Source organism: Poecilia formosa, unplaced genomic scaffold (genome assembly GCF_000485575.1).
Source record: "Poecilia formosa unplaced genomic scaffold, Poecilia_formosa-5.1.2 Scaffold240, whole genome shotgun sequence".
Classification (NCBI taxonomy): domain Eukaryota; kingdom Metazoa; phylum Chordata; class Actinopteri; order Cyprinodontiformes; family Poeciliidae; genus Poecilia; species Poecilia formosa.
The window spans coordinates 839,476-860,323 of NW_006800179.1; the positions used below are offsets into that span (position 1 = coordinate 839,476).

At 42.0% G+C, this 20,848-nt stretch overlaps 1 protein-coding gene and 1 long non-coding RNA gene across 2 annotated transcripts; both read left to right on the top strand.

Annotated features, from left to right (window-relative positions):
* Positions 1–277: 277 nt before the first annotated feature.
* LOC103150010 (uncharacterized) lies at positions 278–6,352 on the top strand. The gene is made up of 4 exons (XR_477527.2): positions 278–476; positions 2,811–3,029; positions 5,828–5,951; positions 6,200–6,352. It is a non-coding gene; the product is annotated as an uncharacterized LOC103150010 (long non-coding RNA).
* A 7,533-nt stretch (positions 6,353–13,885) lies between these two features.
* rtca (RNA 3'-terminal phosphate cyclase) lies at positions 13,886–20,038 on the top strand. Its single transcript, XM_007569436.2, has 11 exons — positions 13,886–14,055; positions 14,215–14,315; positions 15,807–15,950; positions 16,032–16,155; positions 16,876–16,934; positions 17,017–17,158; positions 17,243–17,364; positions 17,430–17,488; positions 17,932–18,026; positions 18,090–18,194; positions 19,790–20,038. Exons 1-11 carry the CDS (start codon positions 14,005–14,007, stop codon positions 19,886–19,888), a joined length of 1,101 nt encoding a protein of 366 aa, XP_007569498.1. The 5' UTR covers positions 13,886–14,004; the 3' UTR covers positions 19,889–20,038.
* The last annotated feature ends 810 nt before the right edge of the window (positions 20,039–20,848 follow it).

The window sequence follows — 20,848 nt, forward strand, 5'->3', positions numbered from 1 at the left end:
TTTAATGAGTTAATTATTTGTGATCTTCTTTTTCTCCGGTTTTTCCATAAACATGTAAAAGAAATTCAGATGAATTCTAGTGCAAAATTGAATCCATACGGGGGTTAAAGATTATCTGGAATAATTATTTGAATAATGTGTGGAGAAAAGAAGCAAAGCTGCAAAGACGGAACTTTTTTATATGCATGAATGTCCGGATGAGTCATAGTCACACACACACACACACACACACACACACACACACACACACACACACACACACACACACACACTTCCGTGTTCATTCCAGGAACTCTCTCAAAGCGCCGCTGTGTTTTAAAAATTCTTGAACGATCTGAATCTGAAACTTTTCTTTAACGGACATTAAGATGAATTTTCCAACCTTGTTCTCTGATTCTCTCGGTCTGGCTGGTTCTGGTTCTGGACCTTTTCTGGCGAGCCGAGGGTCCAACCAGAAACTAATCGAACCAAACGAGGTGAGTTAAACCGCGCTTTTGATTTCGTTCATAGTTTCCTTCACTCCCTCTCCTGCACGGAGCTTTCTGCTTTCTGTTTGGATGGAAAAGCAGCTTTAACTCGGCTGCCTGGTTTTATACGAGCCTCTGCGGCACTGAAATGCAGAAGTTACATGAAAATACTATATTTTATTATTAACTCTGTTTTAGGGTTTTTTTAAAATACTGTTTGGACTTTGGTTTGATGGTTTTTATTTTTGCATTTTATGACCAGCCGTTTTTTTTATTTTTTGCTCTATTCAGAACTTTAATTGAAAGCGAATATTAATAATAAAATGCGCGACAGGATTTTCCTCCTTTGCGGAAGCTTCCGTGTTCCAAGTAACTTGATCAAAGCTGATGCATCTGCAGCTCTGCAACCAGGACTGTGCAGAAGTTGACTAATTAGGGAACTTCTGAATGCAAGTATGTATTTATGGTAAAAAAAAAAAAGAGTGAATATTAACTTTGAAAAAAATACAATTAATAGATTTTTATCTAAAGAAATGTAGCATTTTCTGCACATTTCGGGATTTATGCTCTACATTTTGCTTGTCAGGTAAAATGCTCCATTCTTAGTCGAGCTGTTGCGGTTTCGCAGAGATAAATGACCGTCCAGCTCTGAGTCCAGTCCGGTGTTTTCAGTGAAGCTCCCGCTGCTCAGGTGGAAGTGGGCGGAGCCTAACATGACGGCTCTTTCAGTCTCTCATCGGGTTTTATTGTTCAGATTACTTAAAACTTGCACCTCCTTTAAGTGAGTTTACGATTATTGTTTGTCTTTTTTGCAAAATAAAAAAATCTTGTCTGGAGAAATGAGCTTCATTTATTTCAAGCATTTCGACTTTAGAATCACAAAGTCCGACACGATGCTTCAGACCGAGTTGGTTTTAACAGTTTTCTGTCTAATTTGGCTCCGTGCTGCATGCAGCCAGTCAGTTTCCTGGTCGGTCGATGCAGATGTTCGGTTCGGACTTCTCATACTTCCGTTCCTCATTGACTCAATTCTTATTTTCTCTATAGGTAAATAAGATGGAAGTGCTGATGCACTGTCTGACTAATTTTACTCACTAACAATTTAAACTTTAGATCGGGCCTAAATAAAACATTAAAACTGGTCCGAACCCGAAGTTGAACCCGAAATGTGTCCTCTAAGCTCAGAGGACTTCATTTTGTAATGCAGAAGACATCTTGGTTTTCAGAGGAAATCTTGTAAATTTGTCATGAAAAATGTTCGGTTTTCCTTCCAAAGTTCTGACTTTTCGACATCAGATATGTCAGCATGTTATGTGCAGCAGTTAGAAATGTCTTGCATCATATATTAGTTCTCTTTCTAACAAACACACAAAACGATCAAATAGTTTCTCCAGACTTCATTGATCTCAAACCTTGAGGTCGTTCAGGATCGTGATGAAGTGAAGCTGCAGTTTTTGCCAGTAAACAAAGAAAATGTTCAGATTTCACATCATTTGTTTCAGAATGACGGGTCTGATGAAGTCACCGCTCAGGACTCTGTGTCATCTCTGGTTAAATTTGTCTTGTTTTCTTTGTTCGAGTCATCATCGTGTTTCTAGTCATGTTAGTTTCTTAGTTATTTCATTACTCTAGGTTTAGTTATTCTTATTCTCCATTCCTGTTTCCGGTCAGGTTATTTTTTTTGTTTAGTCCTCGTTATTCTCGTTCTGTGTTCCTTGGTTCTTATTGTTTCTGTTTGGTTCTTCTGGTTTCCCCTCCTGTCTTTTGGTCTCTGGTGTCATTTCCGGCTCCCCGCCCTCAGCCCGGCTGCTGCTCCTCTCACTTGCTGTCACTTTAGTCTCATCAGCTGCAGGTTTTCATCTCTCAGCCTTCTTCAGTAGTTAAGCTTCTCATTCTAACTCCTCAGATCCTCATGTCTGCTTCGTCCTCTGTTTTCTCCCCGTGTCTCCTGGTTTGATGTTTTTGATGTTGTTTTGGATTTATTTTGTTACGACCTTAGATTTTGTGTTTTTTGTAAGGACCCATCGTTATTTCAACCATTCTTCATTAAATCATCAAAGAACTCAGCTGCTGCCTCATCTTTTCTGCATTTGGGTTTACACTTCAACAATCGCCATCATGACCACAGCTTAATAATGAATATACACTTATGCTGAAAACATAATTTTATTCAAAATTGATTAAAAAAAAGTCGTAATATACTGCAGAATCTAACAAATAAAAGCTTTAAAATGTAAAGACATGAAGTAGAATGTGGCTCCACTTTATGGTGGAGTTTTAACTTCAGGTTGTAGCAACTAAATACAATTTAAAACAGTTTTTTTGTCTCTGGTTCCGCTTCAGGATGAACGTTTCTTGTTTCCGCTCGACTCAACCTGCTGCGGTCAACGCCAGCATCCTGTTCGACTTCCACACCAACCTGTGGGAGAGACCAGACGGACAGGCGGCAGAGACGGAGGGACCCTGTGTGGTCTGCAGGGACCAGGATGTGTTCGCGGCCTGCCGCTCCTTACACGGTGATGATGGAGGCGATGGGCCGCAGCGTGGAGATCACAGCGGCTGGTGAGGAAGTAAACGGCTCAACACATCCAGTCTTTCTCTGTAGCTGCGTTTCCTTTACAAATGTCCGCAAATCATAATATCGAAAAAACACAATTTTGCAATTGCGGCGTTCCCATTATGAAATTAGAATCATGCGTGAACCAGTCTGTTCACGCAATAAGTCACTAACAATTATGGCAGCGATGGATGTAAACAGTTAGATGAGATTATATTTGTAATTCAGCCAAGCAGAGGAGACCCTGGCGTCTTATTTGGAGCGACCTCCGCTAATTTGGGAGCCGCAACCTATGCCAGGTTTTGGGAAAAATTATAGTTAGAAGAGCTTTGGATTGAACACATTTAGTCGTGAGTGGAGCCAGCTGCACGTTGTCAAAATAAATAAATGAAAAAAAAAACATTATTGTCCCACTTCCTGTCTTCTTCTTCGTCGTTTTCTCCAGTAGTAACACGGATCTTGATCACATGACTCATGTTTCCACTGCAGTTTTGCGAAATACATTTCGAACAACCACCTCATCATAGCCAAAAACTTTTTATGGAAAATTTTGTTTTTTCCAAATTGGCCTGTTTTCATTAAGCAAATTTCTTTTCCTACTTTCACTGGTTAATATAATGCAGCTTGTTACTGTCCTAATAAAAAGTTTAGATTTTTATGTGATCAGCAGCAGCACCAGAGGGATTAGCAGAATTGTCTTTATCATTACTGTAAAATAATAAACTTCTCTGAACCTCAGACCTGATAGCTAGGACTACTGAGTTCATTATTATTAATAAAGCTCAAACCTTTAATCTGATTCATCAGAGGTAATAAATAAATAAATAAATATCAGCAGAATATCAGGTAAGCGTCTTATTTTTGTGTTCCGGATTCATGTCGGTTTATATTTTAAAAAATGTCCTAGACGGGCCGAAGCAGAACAGTGTAACATAACAATAACGAACCAGAACCAGCCATGTTTGTGACGCGGAGAAAAACTTTAACAGCGACGTGGTGAAAACAGAAACATCGCAAGCAGATTAAAAAAAGTAAAGATTTCCTCTTTATCCGCGGCTTCATTCAGGTGAACTTATGAAAGACTGCAAGGAAGATTCATAGAAAATGCGCCGCGTAAGATTACAACATAATAACCTCAAACTGCTGGGATTTGAGAATGAAAAAATAATAATGCTGACTGATGAATGTGTATTTTTAGGGTAGATTGTAAGGTAAACGACCCAAAACTTTTTTATATATATCTAATGGTATGTTGGTGCGGATTCAGCTTTAAGGTGAGTGGTGGGCGGCACCAACGAAGCCTTTAAAGCAGGTGTGGGGTGAGCGTATGGCGCACCTCACACACTCCAGTTTGCAAGAAAAGCAAACTGGAGTCCTCATCTCAGGACTTTGAGGAGAGCTAAATGTTTCGGGCGGAGTCTTTCTCTCCTTCACCTTCCTGTCTCCCTTCCTCTGGATCTCCTCCCATTAACTCTGGATGATTTAGGGCTAATGGACACACCGGCTCTCCCCTTAGTTTTTTTTTCACCAACATACCGCACTAAGTTAATAATTAGTACTTTATTAGAGTTGAACTTTCACTCCAGTAATTGAGCGGGAGACATTTTGTCATCTGCTGATTTCTGCTCCGCTGGTTTGAAACAGATAGAAAGTTTTGTTTTGTAGGCGGTTACAATCTGAGACAATCTCTGGATGAGCAGTGAAACTGACATTGTCTCACATAAATATAGCATGTTTTAATATTTTCCGCTAAGAATAAACTCAGTGGCTCATAAAGGCCACATGAAGACTTTGATCATGATGTAAAGTTCATTTTTGCTGATTCTTATGTCTTTTTGTAAACACAAGAGGAAGCTGAGCTGCAGACCACTTGATTTTTATCGGTTTTATATACTTTATGCCTTTGTTTTTGTTTATTCTCTTGTTATGTTCAGTTAGGTATTTTAATGAACTTATTTAATGAATGAATAAATACTAATCAATTGAAACTGTTCCTAAAAAGTCTCTTTGACTTATGATGACAATCAAAACATATATCTGTGTTTATTCCTATTATTTTAATGACCATTAGAGGCTCCACAGCGCCATCTGCTGTTTTCCGCATAACTACACCTGGTCCTAAATGTGATTGTAATCGATTCTAATCGAGTGCATGTGTAGTTTGAACAATTCCGACTCCTTGTTTAAACATTGACTTTAGAAACTGACCTGGGTTTTGGCTAAAAAAAGTAAATATTTACATGACATTGCTGAAAATAAACAAATACCTGAATGTGTGTCTGATCTAAGATCCAGTGAAACATATTTATGTTTGGAACATCTTTTCATCATTTTTTTATTCAAAGAACACAAATTCAGATTTGCAAATCCAAATTTGTTCAACAAAATCTTTATTATTATTATTATTATTATTATTATTATTATTATTATTATTATTATTATTATTATTATTATATTTTAGTTTTGAAATAATCCACTGACTCCTAAGAGATTATGACTTATATATTTGATTTTCTGTATCTAAGATCTTGAAAAATCTCTAGAGACATTTATTATCACTAATAGTATTATTATTAGTAACACACAGAGCAGTAATTATGCAAAAGATATACAAAGAATATATACATTTTGCATTTAACATAAAAATGCAAATATTAATTAATTGGATTAAGCAATTAATGCTTTTGTTGAAAAATAATGAACAGCTGCTCCCAGTAGAAACACACTCATCAGTCAGACCAATCAGAGCCAGGAGGAGGGTCTTAGCGCTGTCAATCACTCTTGTGTTCATCCCTCCCTGCAGCTGATTCACCAGATCATAACCAGCTGACCCCTTTCATAGCTGCCATCCTCATCCTCCTCTTCATCATCTTCATCCTGCTCTGCTGTCTAAGGAAGAAAATTCACCACAGGTGAAATAATCGCAGGTGAGTAAAGCTGAATCTTTCTGATTTTATTAGATCACCTTCAGGGTTTTTTGTGATGACTTGGGATATTTTCATATACAGTGAAACAAAATCAGAGTCTAGTTGTGCGACAGCAGAGAGGAGGAAGAGCTGAAGCTGCTCAAATTAATGAAACATTTACAACTCCAGATGTTGAAACTAATTCAATATTTAATTTATAACACTGCAAATCACTTTTGATTTTGTTTTGTTTTCGATGCCAATCCCAGGACTGTGTGACTTGGAGATCCGTCTCTACAGAATGTTCGTGGCCGTGTGCAGCTGGATTCGCCAGAAAATACAGCAACGGCCTCTGGACGGCAGGACGGTTTGGGTCTGAAACCCGCCTCCAGAGTTCATGCAGAGCGGCGGCGTCTGACCTGACGGAAACCGAGCGGCTTCNTGGATTCGCCAGAAAATACAGCAACGGCAGCGGCCTCTGGACGGCAGGACGGTTTGGGTCTGAAACCCGCCTCCAGAGTTCATGCAGAGCGGCGGTGTCTGAACTGACGGAAACCGAGCGGCTTCTTGTGTGGACAGGAGGTTTCTCAAACACGTCTCCGTCCAGCAGCCCGGGACCATCACAGCGGACTGCGGAGAAACTCTGCCGCCTGCTCGCTTCGCAAGCTCCATGAAGGTGGATGGAATACTTCGATTCAGTAATCAATAGCTCTTAATGCACTGCATGGCCGAACGTACGGTTGAAATGAAATGATTTGTTTAATTTGTAAAATTCCTCCAGATGACATGCCCTACATCAATAAACTGAATTGAACAGAAACTTTAAAACTCTCTGCTGCTGTCTGACTGATTTCCACACATTAGCATGTACTGTGTCTCCATAGTGGAGCAGAGCGTTCAAGTTTGCGCAGCGCGTCAGTAACCGATCACGGAGGAAGCGTTGAACCCGGTCCGCCAGCATGTCTCTCCAGAGCTGGATGTGTCGCTCCGCTTTCTCTTCCTTCTCTGAAGGCGTGTGGGAGAGCAGCAGAGCTTGGAGTTGTGTGAAAACCGTCCGGCCGTGCGTCGTCGGGGACAGGAGACGGGGGAGCTGCTCACCCTCAGATGAAAGCGAAGGAAAAAGTCAAGGCACGAGAAAGGAGCGCTTCGGAGGGCGGCACCTGTCAGCTCCACGTTATAAGAGGAAGAGAGTTCAGCCGTGACGTCACCGCAGCTGTAGCAAAAGGCTCCGGCGTCCGCACCTGGGCCCACAGGTTCATGGTTCGAGTCAGAGAGAGGCAGCTGCTCTGCTCTGCGTGCGCTCTGTTCTACAGGTCGGCGGTGTACTCTGGCTTTCCGTGCCCCGTCCTCCGAGCGGCTCTACGCGTCGGCGGTGTCCCTGCAGCACCACGGACGGGCAAACTGCTCACTTGCAGCAGCAACCTGTTCGCACATTAGAAATATTAAAGGGAACACATCAGCAAGGATCACTACGACCAGACGACGCGTCGGACACGGACACGGCTGCATTCGCAAAAGCACGCAACACTCATCAGCAACTGTTGAACCATGGACGGAGACGCAGCAACAAGCCGAATGTGCAAGTTCACCCCCTTCGGGTTCCCAGGATATTTCGACCTAGACGAGACACACGGACCGGTGCTGCGCATCCCAGGACTGTGTGACTTGGAGATCCGTCTCTACAGAATGTTCGTGGCCGTGCGCAGCTGGATTCGCCAGAAAATACAGCAACGGCAGCGGCCTCTGGACGGCAGGACGGTTTGGGTCTGAAACCCGCCTCCAGAGTTCATGCAGAGCGGCGGNTGAAACATTTACAACTCCAGATGTTGAAACTAATTCAATATTTAATTTATAACACTGCAAATCACTTTTGATTTTGTTTTGTTTTCGATGCCAATCCCAGGACTGTGTGACTTGGAGATCCGTCTCTACAGAATGTTCGTGGCCGTGTGCAGCTGGATTCGCCAGAAAATACAGCAACGGCCTCTGGACGGCAGGACGGTTTGGGTCTGAAACCCGCCTCCAGAGTTCATGCAGAGCGGCGGCGTCTGACCTGACGGAAACCGAGCGGCTTCTTGTGTGGACAGGAGGTTTCTCAAACACGTCTCCGTCCAGCAGACCATCACAGCGGACTGCGGAGAAACTCTGCCGCCTTTGATCTTTGTTTATTCCTTGGACTGCGGTAGTCATTAGGCGAGCGCAAACGAGTAACCGGAGACAGTGTCTGCATTCTTGGTACGTGCATGGTATAGCGTTGCGGCCCACCAGGTCTATAATACGTTGTGGAAAACCTTCACTGAGCCGCTGGCTACACTTTTAACAACAGCTTAAAAGCAGCTTGTGTTTGCACCGCCTAATAAACATGACTAGATTTAAAAATAATTCGGAAAAATTTATTCCTCTCCTTAACCTTCAAGTTTCTGTAAAGTGCAGCGCTGCAGTGAATGGGAATGTTCTGTCGTTGATCCTCACTGTTCTTAGGAAGGAGAAATGTCAGTTTGTCTGGATTAATACTGGAATACCGTACTCTGTCATTGGGGAAATATTTGTCACATTTCCTCTACTGCAGGGGTTTCAAACTCCAGTCCTCTGCTGTCCTGCAGTTTTTAGATCTGCCACAGGTACAAAACACTGGAATGAAATGGCTTAATCACCTCCTTCTTGTGTAGATAATTTCTCCAGAGCCTTGCTAATGACCTCATTATTCTATTCAGGTGGTGCAGCAGAGGCTCATCCAAAGGTTGCAGGACAGCGGCTCTCCAGGACTGGAGTTTGACACCTGTGCTCTAAAGTGTACCTATTGTTTTATTGTTCAAATTTTCACAAGCATATTTTCCGTAAACTTCTAATATACTGACAATTTGTGTATTCAATATATTCCCATTTTTCAAGAGCACACTGTACTATCAGATAAATAATTTGTTTCACCTTTAAAGTGTTTTGTAATGGATCCTTCTGTGCTCTGGTAGCCTGTTACGTTTGCAATACTGTAGTGTGTATGAAGCATGTAATGTACAAAGTGGTAAAGCAGAATAATCAAAGACATTAAGTAACTAATGTTACTTAATTAGTAACATTAGTTTAGTAACTGAGACCAGCTCAGTTACTAAAAAGAGTAACTGGAGCATACTGTAATCACACTACTAATATATAATATGCATAATGCTAATATACTTAGAAGACATTCTAAATATATTTTAAATGTAATTTGATTACAGAATAGTACACTTAAGATAAAAATATCAAGCACGTTTATATTACATAAAAAACAGAATACTTAAAGTATGCAAAGTATTTTAATTGTTCCAAGAAAGCATGTTATGGCCCCGGGGGGAGAGCATCATCAGCTTCTGGGATGTTCACCCGAGTTCACAGTAAATTACAGCTCAATCATCTGCCGGGGCCCGAGCGCCAAAGAACAGTTATTTAGTTTTGTTAAATTTCTTAATCGTTCATTTTTTTTCTTTGTCTGAATCTTTCCAGATTGAATTGTTCTTTATCAGCACTGAACAACCAGAACCTGAAGCAGGAATTGTAAAGCCCTCTGATTGGTCCATTGTGACAACAGGTTAAAAATCACCAGCCGTGAGCTTTAAGATCTGTTTTTATTAAAATTCAGCAAAACAAGAAAAGGTTCAACGTTACGCTTACAATTTATGATCAAACATAATTTAGTAGAAATTAAGGTTAATTTAAAATTACATTCTTTTTTAGTTTAAGTAGACATTAAAAACAGACAAAAATGAACTCGTTAACATTGATCAATTCAGAAATATTATTTTTATTTGATGAAATGAAGAAAACCTGTTCAAACCTGCGAACACAGGAAACATTCAGCTAATTAAAATGTTAATTAGAGCAATGCCATCATCAGCTAGAGACCTTGTCCCTTTGACAATCAAGTTTAAAACTCATAGTTTACATCTTATTTTTTCACTTTATATCTGTACTTCAAACACATTTTATTTTATTTAATTTGTGTCGCTGGACTTCTGTCAGGGCTTCGTGGTCTATAATAGATAGAATAATGAAAATAAAGAATCCAGACTCTTCCCCATGAGATGATGGCCTCTTGCAGAATAAACCAAACGGGTTTTGCAGTCTTTAACTTCTTATTGCCGAGAACATACATTAATTGGCTTCATATCAGACGCTCCATTCTCCTCTTTCTCCTCCTGGTTCTGCTTGAAGCAACATCTGGGAGCAGCTCTGAACTTCCTGCTGCCGCAGATCTAAAAACCACAGAAAGGGTTAATAAACCAGAGACCATCAGTTTTTGCACTGTGGCGGCGCGTTGTTAGCCCACCGCTCAGCATATAAAAATGAACTGTGTGCAAACTTTGCGGCAGCGACACAAACCTCTTCAGTCAACAATAAACTACAAAGAACCAAAATTCACCAAGTTGCACAAAAATCTGAATCCATTTAGTGTGATGTAACACGCGCAGCATCAAACCCAGTGTTTATTCAATATTTTAATTTTTTTTGTCTCTACTTAAAAGATTAAACTGAACACTAAAAAAGTAAAAGATAAAATAAAAAATGAAGGGAAAACCTCAATCTGATGTAAATAGTACATATTTTCATTTTCTGTCTAAAATCCACATCGATCTGTGAGCCGATGTTCATAAAATGGATGTAAATTATGCAAGAGGAACTTGGATCCTCAATGAAAAAGAAAACGGAGTCGGACCGGGACATGAACTCCAAACGGGTCTAGTCTGGTTCAGAGATTGTGTGAGAAACCGCACATTATCCCGTACAGTTAATTTATACATAAATCATAACATTTGCCTGGAGAGTTTGATTCGATTAGATTCACCTGATGGATGAAGATGTGAGGAAAAGTATTGCTGAGCAGAATTACAACGAAATGAGTTTGAACATTTCATCTGAAGCGCCCACCTTCTTGGTGATAATGAGGATGATGATGAGGATGAAGATGAGACAAAGGATGGCTGGGATGATGGCAGGCAGATGATGCCTTGATGGAGCGGGAGCAGTCATCGGTGAGGGAAGCTGAGGACAGACTGTAACAGAGACCGGATCAGAGATAGTTCAGCAGCAGCTTCCTGTCCCTGTAGAGCATCAGAACCGGGCAGCATGGAAATCCACAGGGGGAGAAATTAGCAGCACCACCACGTGTGGAGCTTCTCACCAGTCTCGTTGAAGCTGATGGATCCTCCTGGGCCCTCCATTAAAAACTTCACACCAGTCGTCAGGTTGCGGCAGACCACTGTGACCAGCTGGTCCATGCAGACGGAGCACTGGGAGGCAGAGGATCCGGGGCAGGAAGGCAGGGGAATCATCGGATCTTCTCTGGCCCAGAAATGTCCATCGTCGACCGTCCTGTCGTACAGCATGGAGACGGTGGGAGCTGCTGGATCAGCTGAGGTAAAGCAGGTCAGATTCATCTGCAGAGAGAGGAGAGCGAAGAATTTCTGGTGGTCTGCACTGGTAGGACGTAAAAGGGTTGAATTGGCAGCCGATACCTTGGAAAAACAGATAATGGATCCTTTGGTTCCGCTCGGTAGAATCCTTCCAAAAGGGCCCAGCGTCTGCAGGAGAACAGCAGCTCTGGAGGATCTGACGCTCAATGTTGCAGTATTTATGATCACTTTAGCGGGCGGATCCAGACCAGGTGGTGATGTCACCTCAGTTGGGCGGATCTTTGGATTCTGACGTCTGTGGTTGGATTCCGCTGGTTTACAGGTCAGGTGTTCCGCCCAGGGATCGTAGGCTTAGTCTTTACTTTCTTTTTTCTCCTCCCAGCATTCATGATTTCTCCGACATTTCGGCCCCGAGACATCTGAGGTTGTGGCTGATTGTTAGTTCATATAGCCCCACATAATACAATGTTCCAAGAAGGAAGTAAACCTTTAAACAAGATAACACAAAAAATCACGAAGGAGAAGATCCAAAAGCAATGGTTTCATCCGAAAATCACATATGTAATTCTCAGAGAAGTCGCTGAGCAGCACTTGTTTCACTGGGCAGGGAAGTCGCGGTTCCGGGACATACTGAAGTCGCCGCGCCGCGGCCCGCGGCATATTGAAGTCCCGGCTCCGGGACATATTGAAGTCGCGGCTCCGCGGCATATTGAAGTCCCGGCTCCGGGACATATTGAAGTCGCGGCCCGCTACATTTAGTGTGAAAGGGCGCTTCCCCTTTTATCCTTTATGCCCCTAGTGCCCTTTTTGATTTTTTTTTTTCAATTTTATATTTATTTATTTATTTATTTTTTATCTGTATGTCAGAAATCCTGCTTGTGCCCCTCAGCAATAATGTTTAGCTAAATATAATAATTTAGTAAAATGAACTAGTCTGGCTGGCCTCAGTCTAATAATGACTCTCAGAGCCTCCATGTTGTTCAGACATCGGGTCCATGGTGAGGAGGAAAGGATCTGCTCCCTATCAAATTATGGGCAAGAATATTTTTATTCACAAACCAAATACACTGGTTTGTGAATAAAACGTAGGTCTGTTGACGTTAGAAAAACTGTTTCTATTTATATTTTCGTAATTGTCCTCGCAATAGCGGGAAAAACCCCGCCTCGCCCCTAAACACAGAAATGCTTCGGCTGCAGAGAAAACTTCTGACTTTAACTTAATCAGGCTGCTAAATGCCACATCTCTACCAGGCGGGTTAAAGCCGCTGCTGACTGGATCTGGGCTGGAGGTGAGCGGGTGTAAATAGTAGTTATTGCAGAACCTCAAGTGTTAAAGGAAGATTCGGCCCATTTGGAGTTCACAAAATAAACATAAGCGAAAATACTGTAGCAGTAATTAGAACCGCAGCATAAACCCAAACATGCCACAATTAAATTAATCAAAACGACCCCAAAGCGTCGGCGGACTAACATAGGGGCCACCGGGGGGATTCCAGGTAGATTCAGAGATGCGCATCGCAGGGCCGGACCAAGGTAATATGGGGCCTTAGACAGAAATCCCCCGAAACCCTTCCTACTAAGAACCTCAGCATCAATAACATGTTTCAATATAAATAAGGTGAAGTCTGTGAGAGGGAGACCAGGTTTATTGGCCGAGTTTAAAATCAATCACTGATTATTGGTTATTTTCTGTGATGTATTTGTGAACAAACCAGCTCAAACACAATAACTACACCATATTGTAGCCATGATAACACACTATCAAACTATCAACATGATTCTTTAAACTTTTACAAAGTAAACTTCCTAATTTGATCCTAAATATATATTTTTTCTCATTTGAATGTATTAAATAAAAATGTATAACATTGTCATTCTCTATAAATGAATGCTACATGTTTAGATCTATGATCTGTGTTACAGTTCAATCATTTCCATGGGCCCCTGAATGGCCCTACTGAGTTTTTTTTTTTTTTTTGCCTTGATATCCCGGTCAATTCTAGATCTGAGGTGTTAACATCAAAAGATTATATAGAGTTAACCCTTTTGAGCTTCTTTGATCTATAAATCAGTCTGCAGCCAAGTTATTATAGAGGTTAAACAGTCAGATATCATTAGGGCTTAATTAGTAAAATGGCAGCAAATTTGCTTATTTAATAACTTCATAACCTTTGACCTTCTCTCTGATGGTCTGTTTAACAGCCACAGTCTGAGATCAGCTCAGCCCTCCAGGACTGTCAGCAGCTGAAACAGAAACATTAAACCTGTTGGGGAAAATATACCACATTTGCTTTGCATTGTCCCCACACGATGGCAATGATTTAGTAGGATCCAATGAAATTCTAGATTAATATGGATTGTTGCTATATTGGTGTACGGCGTTTTAAGATCTTGTTCAATGTGCCATTTTTTTTACTTTGAGCCCCTGCCCCTCCAAAAGTCTCTGCACGGCCCTGAGTCGATTGAAAAAGTTGAAAATATATCTTCATTACCAGTTTTGTTTTACTTTAATAGCCAGAGGAAGTAGTATGAGCGAACCGCATTTTATTTTGACGGTCACCGGAAGTAGTATAAGTTCGGCGTTCCGAGCTTGATGCCGCCGGACTGGAACAGTTGGAAAAGTACTGCAAGCTGCAGCTGAGCAGGACAACTGAAAGAGAGAAAGTTGAAGCGGAGTTTAGTGAATGAAAATGGACTCTGCGGCGGTGGAGATAGACGGCAGCGTCATGGAGGGAGTGAGTATTTACTTTAATTAGCAGAGAAACAACGGGAAAGCCGCAGAGGTTCCTCCTCCGCGCTGATAATAACAGGCTAACGGGGAGCTAGCTGCTACCAGCCGCCTCTCAGCTCCCCTGGTGCGGCTTCTGTCTCACCCCGCTGTCGGTTCTCCTTAGGGCGGACAGATCCTGAGAGTCTCGGCGGCGCTCAGCTGCATCACCGGCTCCGCCATAAAGATTATCAAGATCCGGGCAGGCAGGAGCACCCCGGGGCTCAGGTGGGTTAGCAGCTAACAGGCTAACGTTAGCCTATTCATTAAAGTTGCTTCAGTCAGTTTTAAAAGAACAAAAACCCGTTTAATCAACTCTAATGTTCGGTCTTTGGCGTCAGATTTATGACGCAGCTCAGGTTAAACGTGTAACTTTCATATGGATTCTGATGATTTTAAACTTTTAACAGATTTAATGTTCCAGGATCTCCACACACAGACCAGTCTTCATTCAAAAATCTCCATAAATAAGAATATTAATGAGCTTCTGAAGCATCAGTGAATCAGACTGCCAGCCAATAGGAGCGTCTTTCTGTTTTATCCACAAAGCCTTCACGTTATTCCCAGTTTTCTCTGCTGCTTCCTTTCTTCCAGAAAAATCTGTTCATCATTAAACATCCATCAACTCCGATTCAGCTCAGAGATATAAGAACTAGACTATCAACTTTTAGATCAACCTGCAATGATGTTGCTTTCAATGAGAATTGGAAAGAAAATGCTCAAATTTAATGCCATTTTCAGATAATGGCATTAATTATCTGATTAATTAATCTGATTATCTGATTAATGCTAGTCATTAGCTAGATGACTAGCTAATGTTAGCTAAAAGATGACTAGCTAATGTCAGTAGTTATATTTCAGTATAACTACTGAAATAACTAATTTCAGTAGTTATCTACTTGGAGATCATTGGAGCTTGATAATATTTTTACAAAATCAATTAGTAATGTTCAGCCATTTTGATTGATTAACAGATATATATATTTGGTCACAAACCTTTTTTTTGGTTCTGTATTTAAAAAAAAAATACAGAACCAAATGTTGTGCAACATTGACACATTTTTTCCAAATTTTTTTTTTTTTTTAGAAACAACTTTCATATGTTATATATGCGAGAGTAGAAAATATATTTTTAAGAAATAATGTAAAATTTAATTTGGGATATAACCTCAAATCTTTATTACTTTCATAATAATTCTCTACAGATGCACAGATCCACTTTTTTCACTTCTGATGTCTGAGGTTTACTATCAGCCTATCTGATACAGACAAACAACTGAATTGACTTAAAATGTTTTTTAAAAAAAGAACAAAAAACTAAGATATAAAGGTATTGATAACTCTGCAGTAGTACAGCTCACTTAAACTCGCCAACAGCTTCACAAGCTTGGTCAAACATGGAAAACCAATTTTAATTTGTTCAGTCAGTGCAGGTAGGAGCAGATCAGCTTTGGTCAAACATGTAAAAATAAGCTGCAACAAATGGTTCATAAAATATAATTAGACCTTCTAAATACAATATAAAATAAAGACTAAAGCATGATATCGCTCACAGCACAGAGCATAGAATTAGACTGAATAGATGTGCTCTTAGGGATTGGAAACATTGTAATATCCAATCTAGAATTTTTTTCAACATCAGAACCAATACAGATATTAATATTTCTAGCACATTTCTAGTTTCAACCCTTTTTTTGCTGCGTGTTTTTTTTGTTTCAGGCCGCAGCACCTGACGGGCCTCCAGCTGGTCTCTGACCTCTGCTCCGGCAGCCTGCAGGGCGCCAGCATCGGCTCCACTGACATCAGCCTGACTCCAGGGAAGGTCCGGTCGGGGAACCACACGGCCGACACGCAGACCGCAGGGTGAGGAGCGACCGGCGGCCGCTGCACGCCCCCCCGACTCGTTTTTCCCACGGCTCCTGTAATGTGTGTGTTTTCTGTCAGGAGTGTGTGTTTGCTGCTGCAGGCGGCCCTGCCCTGCGCGCTGTACGCCGACGCCGCCTCACAGCTCCTTCTGAAAGGAGGAACCAACGCAGAGATGGCTCCGCAGATCGACTACACTGTAAAGGTAAGCTGAGTGCTCCCCCTGCTGGAGCCACAGGGTCACTGCAGCAGAGTCCAACATAAAAGATTCACCAGTTTATGTTAAATATTGACCAGTAGGTCCAGTTAGATACTGTTTATATCACCACACTCAACACAGGATCTGTAGACTTAGGTCGTATGGGTGCTTGAAATCCTTGGAAATCCTTGAATTTCGAATTTGTTTTCAGGGTTTGGAAAATTCTTGATTTGTGTAAAAATTCCTTTAAAGTGCTTTGAATATAAAGGACTTTATATATAATATATATAATTAGTACTTTATTACTTCTAATAAAGTACTGTACAATGTGCTGTACAATGACTGCTGGAAAAGAGAAAAGTTTAGGATGGATGGTAAGTCAACAGACTTACCATCCAGAAACCACCTGCTGCATTCTTGTTGGTTGTGCAGGAGGCTACACTTCTGCTTTTCAAATGTGTATGGTTGTTTAATTGCAGCCATTTTCACGTTAGTGTAAACATTGAGACCAGCAGCTTATTTCGTTTTAAAGTGACGGAGGCCATAAAAACTGTTTATTCTGAAAGGAGAACTGAAGAGATTTTGTTAAAAAAATTGTAATAAACATGTTTTGTGTAGCCATAGACCTCTTCCAACCTGTTAGGAAACATAACGGGTCTCCTTTATGGCAGATATTTAAAGTTTTGAACCGTAAATTCTCCATAAACTTCCTGGTTCCTCCTGCAGGTCTTCAAGCCCATTGTGGAGAAGTTCGGTGTCCATTTTGACTGCGACATCAGGATGAGGTCCGTCCCTCGACTCCGTCACTGTCCGGCTGCTGTTTCCTGTCAGAGACCCTGGTTGTCATGGCGTCTGTTTGTGCTGCAGGGGCTACTACCCTAAAGGCGGCGGGGAGGTGGCGGTGACGGCACAGCCGCTCAAGGAGCTGCAGCCTGTCTCCATGACGGACAGAGGAAACATCACAAAGATCCACGGCAGAGCCTTCGTGGCCGGAGTCCTGCCCTTCAAAGTAAAAGCCCCTCTCAGCTGATTTAAAGTCTTTTAATTTGGCTTGTTTGGTCTGTCTGAGCTGACTTCCTGTTTCTGTCTGCAGCTGGCTAAAGACATGTCGGCCGCTGCCGTTCGGACCATCAGGAAGGAAATCAAAGAACTTTACATCAACATCCAGCCGGTGCAGGAGAAGGAGAAAGCCTGCGGGAACGGCAACGGCATCATGTAAGCCCCGCCCACCTGCTGCTGTGACAGCACCAGCAGCTCTCTGATTGGTCGCTCTGTTTCAGAATCATCGCTGAGTCGTCCACAGGCTGCCTGTTCGCAGGATCGGCTCTGGGAAAGAAAGGTGAGGATGACCAGCAGGGGGCAGCACCGCTCTGGAAACCAATCAGTGTGTTTTCATCACTGCAGAGGAATCAGGAGCAGTTTGATGGTTTTACTGGAGGAAAAGCTTCACTTCACACCAGGGCTGATTTGGTTAATTTTTCCACCAATGTACTCTTCTGGTTTCCAGAGATCAGAGTGATGTCAGAACTCCCAGGGCGGCCATCTTGTTTCAGAAGTTTATTTACAGCTGCTATTTATTTGGACCTTGAGTTCAGGTCATCTCTGCAATAGAATATTAGAGCCAGGATATTTTTATTATTTATGAGAATAAAGTCATGTGACAATGACAGAGTATGTAGGAACATGCTAACAAAATAAGACTTATTACAAGAATAAAATCAACCAACTTCAACCAATCAGGTTCCAGGTCCCGCCCCTGTGACCTCTGACCTGTTGTTTCAGGTGTTTATGCAGATAAAGTGGGAATAGAAGCAGCTGAGATGCTGCTGAGAAACATCAGACACAACGGCTGCGTGGACGAGTTCCTGCAGGACCAGGTGAGGCTGCAGCACGCCGTGATGATGATGATGATGATGTCACTGACCCTTCCTCCTCCTCAGCTCATCATCTTCATGGCGCTGGCGAAGGGAACGTCTCGGATTCGGACCGGCGCCGTGACTCTGCACACGCAGACGGCCATCCACATCGCAGAGCAGCTCACTCAGGTCAGACAGCGAGAAGCTGAACCTGAGATCAGATCACAGCTGGAGATGCTCCAGTGAGAAAAGATTGAAGTCTAACTGGGAAATTAGTCATTTTAGTTTCTTGCCTTATGAACAGGCAAGTTTGCACCTAAAACTACAAACTTGCCTGTTCATAATATTTTACTCACTGAAATCTATTAGGAGATTGATAAATCATGTTGTTTCCTCAGTTATTTCCTCGATCGGCCACTGATCATAATCGGCCGATTTCCGTGAAAAAGTGTATGATCGCCGATCATACAAACCGATCATCACCTGCATCTCATTTCCCAGCCTGCCTGTGCAGCTGGTCTCCTCTTTCCTTCACTGCGCAAACGCGCAGCAACAAATCCTAATCGATGTGGAACTATAACCACTGAGTGAATGGGGAAGTTTGCTGCGTGTTGCGGCGGAAAATTGAAGCAGGTCAAAATGCATCAACACAACGAATCTAATATGGCATAAAAACAATGCCATACTTGACAGAGTTTGGCTACAATCGAGGCTCACTGCAGTAAAAAGACATACGGAGGATCAGACAGCAGGTAAAGCAGCGCACAGCTACAAACACTCACCCGGATTAGCATGACGGTCAGAAAACTAAACAAATAACCCGCGAAATTATTTAAGTCTTCGAGCTGCGATGTAAGACGCTGGTTCTGCTCTCGCTGTTGAACCGCTGCTACGCTACAGGTAGTAATATCTGACAGACGGAGCTTCGCTTCTGTTCCACCTGGTGGTGACTCTCACACCGTACCTGCTTAAAGCTGCAGCATCTAACCTAAAAAAATACATTTTACATACGTATTAAAACTTTCACTGTCTTAACATGAGATGGATAATTTCTGAGAAAATAATCGATCTCCTCCCAGTTCTGCATAATTACTCCGCTCAGTCAGAAACAGCCAATCAGAGCTAGCAGTAGTCAGCTAGCCGCCATGCTAACAGGAAGTTTTCATTCAGTAACTCTGGATTGTTTATTGTAATGGAACCTGTTTTTGCCTTTGAATGTTAAGTTTTATACTTGAATTTTTAGGCAATGTTGAGAGGTTTTATTTTGGCTCTTTGTATTATTTAGCCTCTTCAGAGCCTTCATATGTTTTCAGTCTGTTAAAGATAGTATTATCAATAGCAGTACAATTTGCACAATGCCTGTTTTGTTTAGTTTTCTTCTTGGAAAAAGTTATTAAAAACAAGTTTTTGTCTAAATTAAGGTGAATTCATGGTTCCTTTTTCCACATAATGTAACCGGTAGTGCTTATGATTAAAAAAATAATTATGTGATTGGTATCGGTGATCGGGCCTCATTGGTGATCGGAATCGGCAGAAAAAAACCTGATCGGCACATCTCTAATAATTTGTTATGTGTGAGTTTAAATCTCCCCACATGATGCTGCCACCACCGTACTGCCCCGTTAGGATGGTAGAAGCTTCCCTGTTTTTCCTCCTAATGTTCCTCTTTAGTCTCCAGAAAACATTTTTTTCTCCTGGAGCTGCTTTATAATTAGAATCAAAGTCAACTCATTTAGACTTTTATTTTGAAACTTTAATTCTTCCTGTTCCTGTTGTGTCTGCAGGCGAAGTTTACGATAACGAAGAGCGAAGACGAGCTGAGCAGCGGCGTCACCTACATCATCGAGTGTCAAGGATCTGGAGTGGTTAACCCCAACCTGTAGCCACACACACACACACACACACACACACTCTGCTGGACTTGTAGCTGCTCCTGACATGGCCGACCCTCTTAGTTTCTGTCGCTCAGGGTTTCTTTTTGTTTCCTTAATAATGTGATGAAATTATTAAATAAAATTCTTCCAAACAATCAAGATTTTTGTTTCATTTAAAAAAATGTTTTGCTTTTGGGGAAACTGAATGAAAGCAGCTGAATTCTGGGTAATGTAGTTTCCTCCAGCTGAGGATGGGAGAACAAAAACAAAGCGTGACCTTTTCCAGACTCCAGCTGCTGGATCAGAACCAGAACTTCCTGTGCCGCCCCGTTTCCGTGGCGTCAGTGGCGCGGTGTCGTGTTGACCTGCTGCAGGTGAGCTGGAGTCCGGCTCGGTGCTCCATGTGTTGAAACCCGAGGCTGCTGTAAGCTCACACCTCTGTCCTCCTCCGGCACCGGCTGTAACCCGACCCGGGTCGCCGCTGGTACCGCCGCAGCGTCCTGGCTCAGTGTCCTCGCAGTCCGCCAGCCGTCCTGCAGCATGACGGAGACGGGGCCCTGGAGGAGGCACCAGGACCAATCCCAGGCCCCGCAGCCCACACCGGGACCTGGACCCGGACCAGAACCGAACCGCGTCTGGATCTCACTGATTGCAGGTCAGTTTGGCTTCATCAAGCTGATTTTGCTCATCTGGACGCTGAAACCCAAAAACCTTCAAATCAGAACACATTTCTTCTTCAGCAGGTTTTCCTCTGCAGTTTTTACAGGTGCTTGAAATTCCTTGAATTTAATTTTGTGTCTTTAAGCTTTGTAAAGTATATAAAGTCCTTGAAAGTGCTTGAAATTAATACTGCACAGTATAATAATAAAATGCAAAATAATGTTTGATTAAAAGCATAAATTTGGGAAACTAGTTAAAACACTTAAAAAGACAGATACATTCCCCCCTCACTTTCTGAAGTTGACTAAT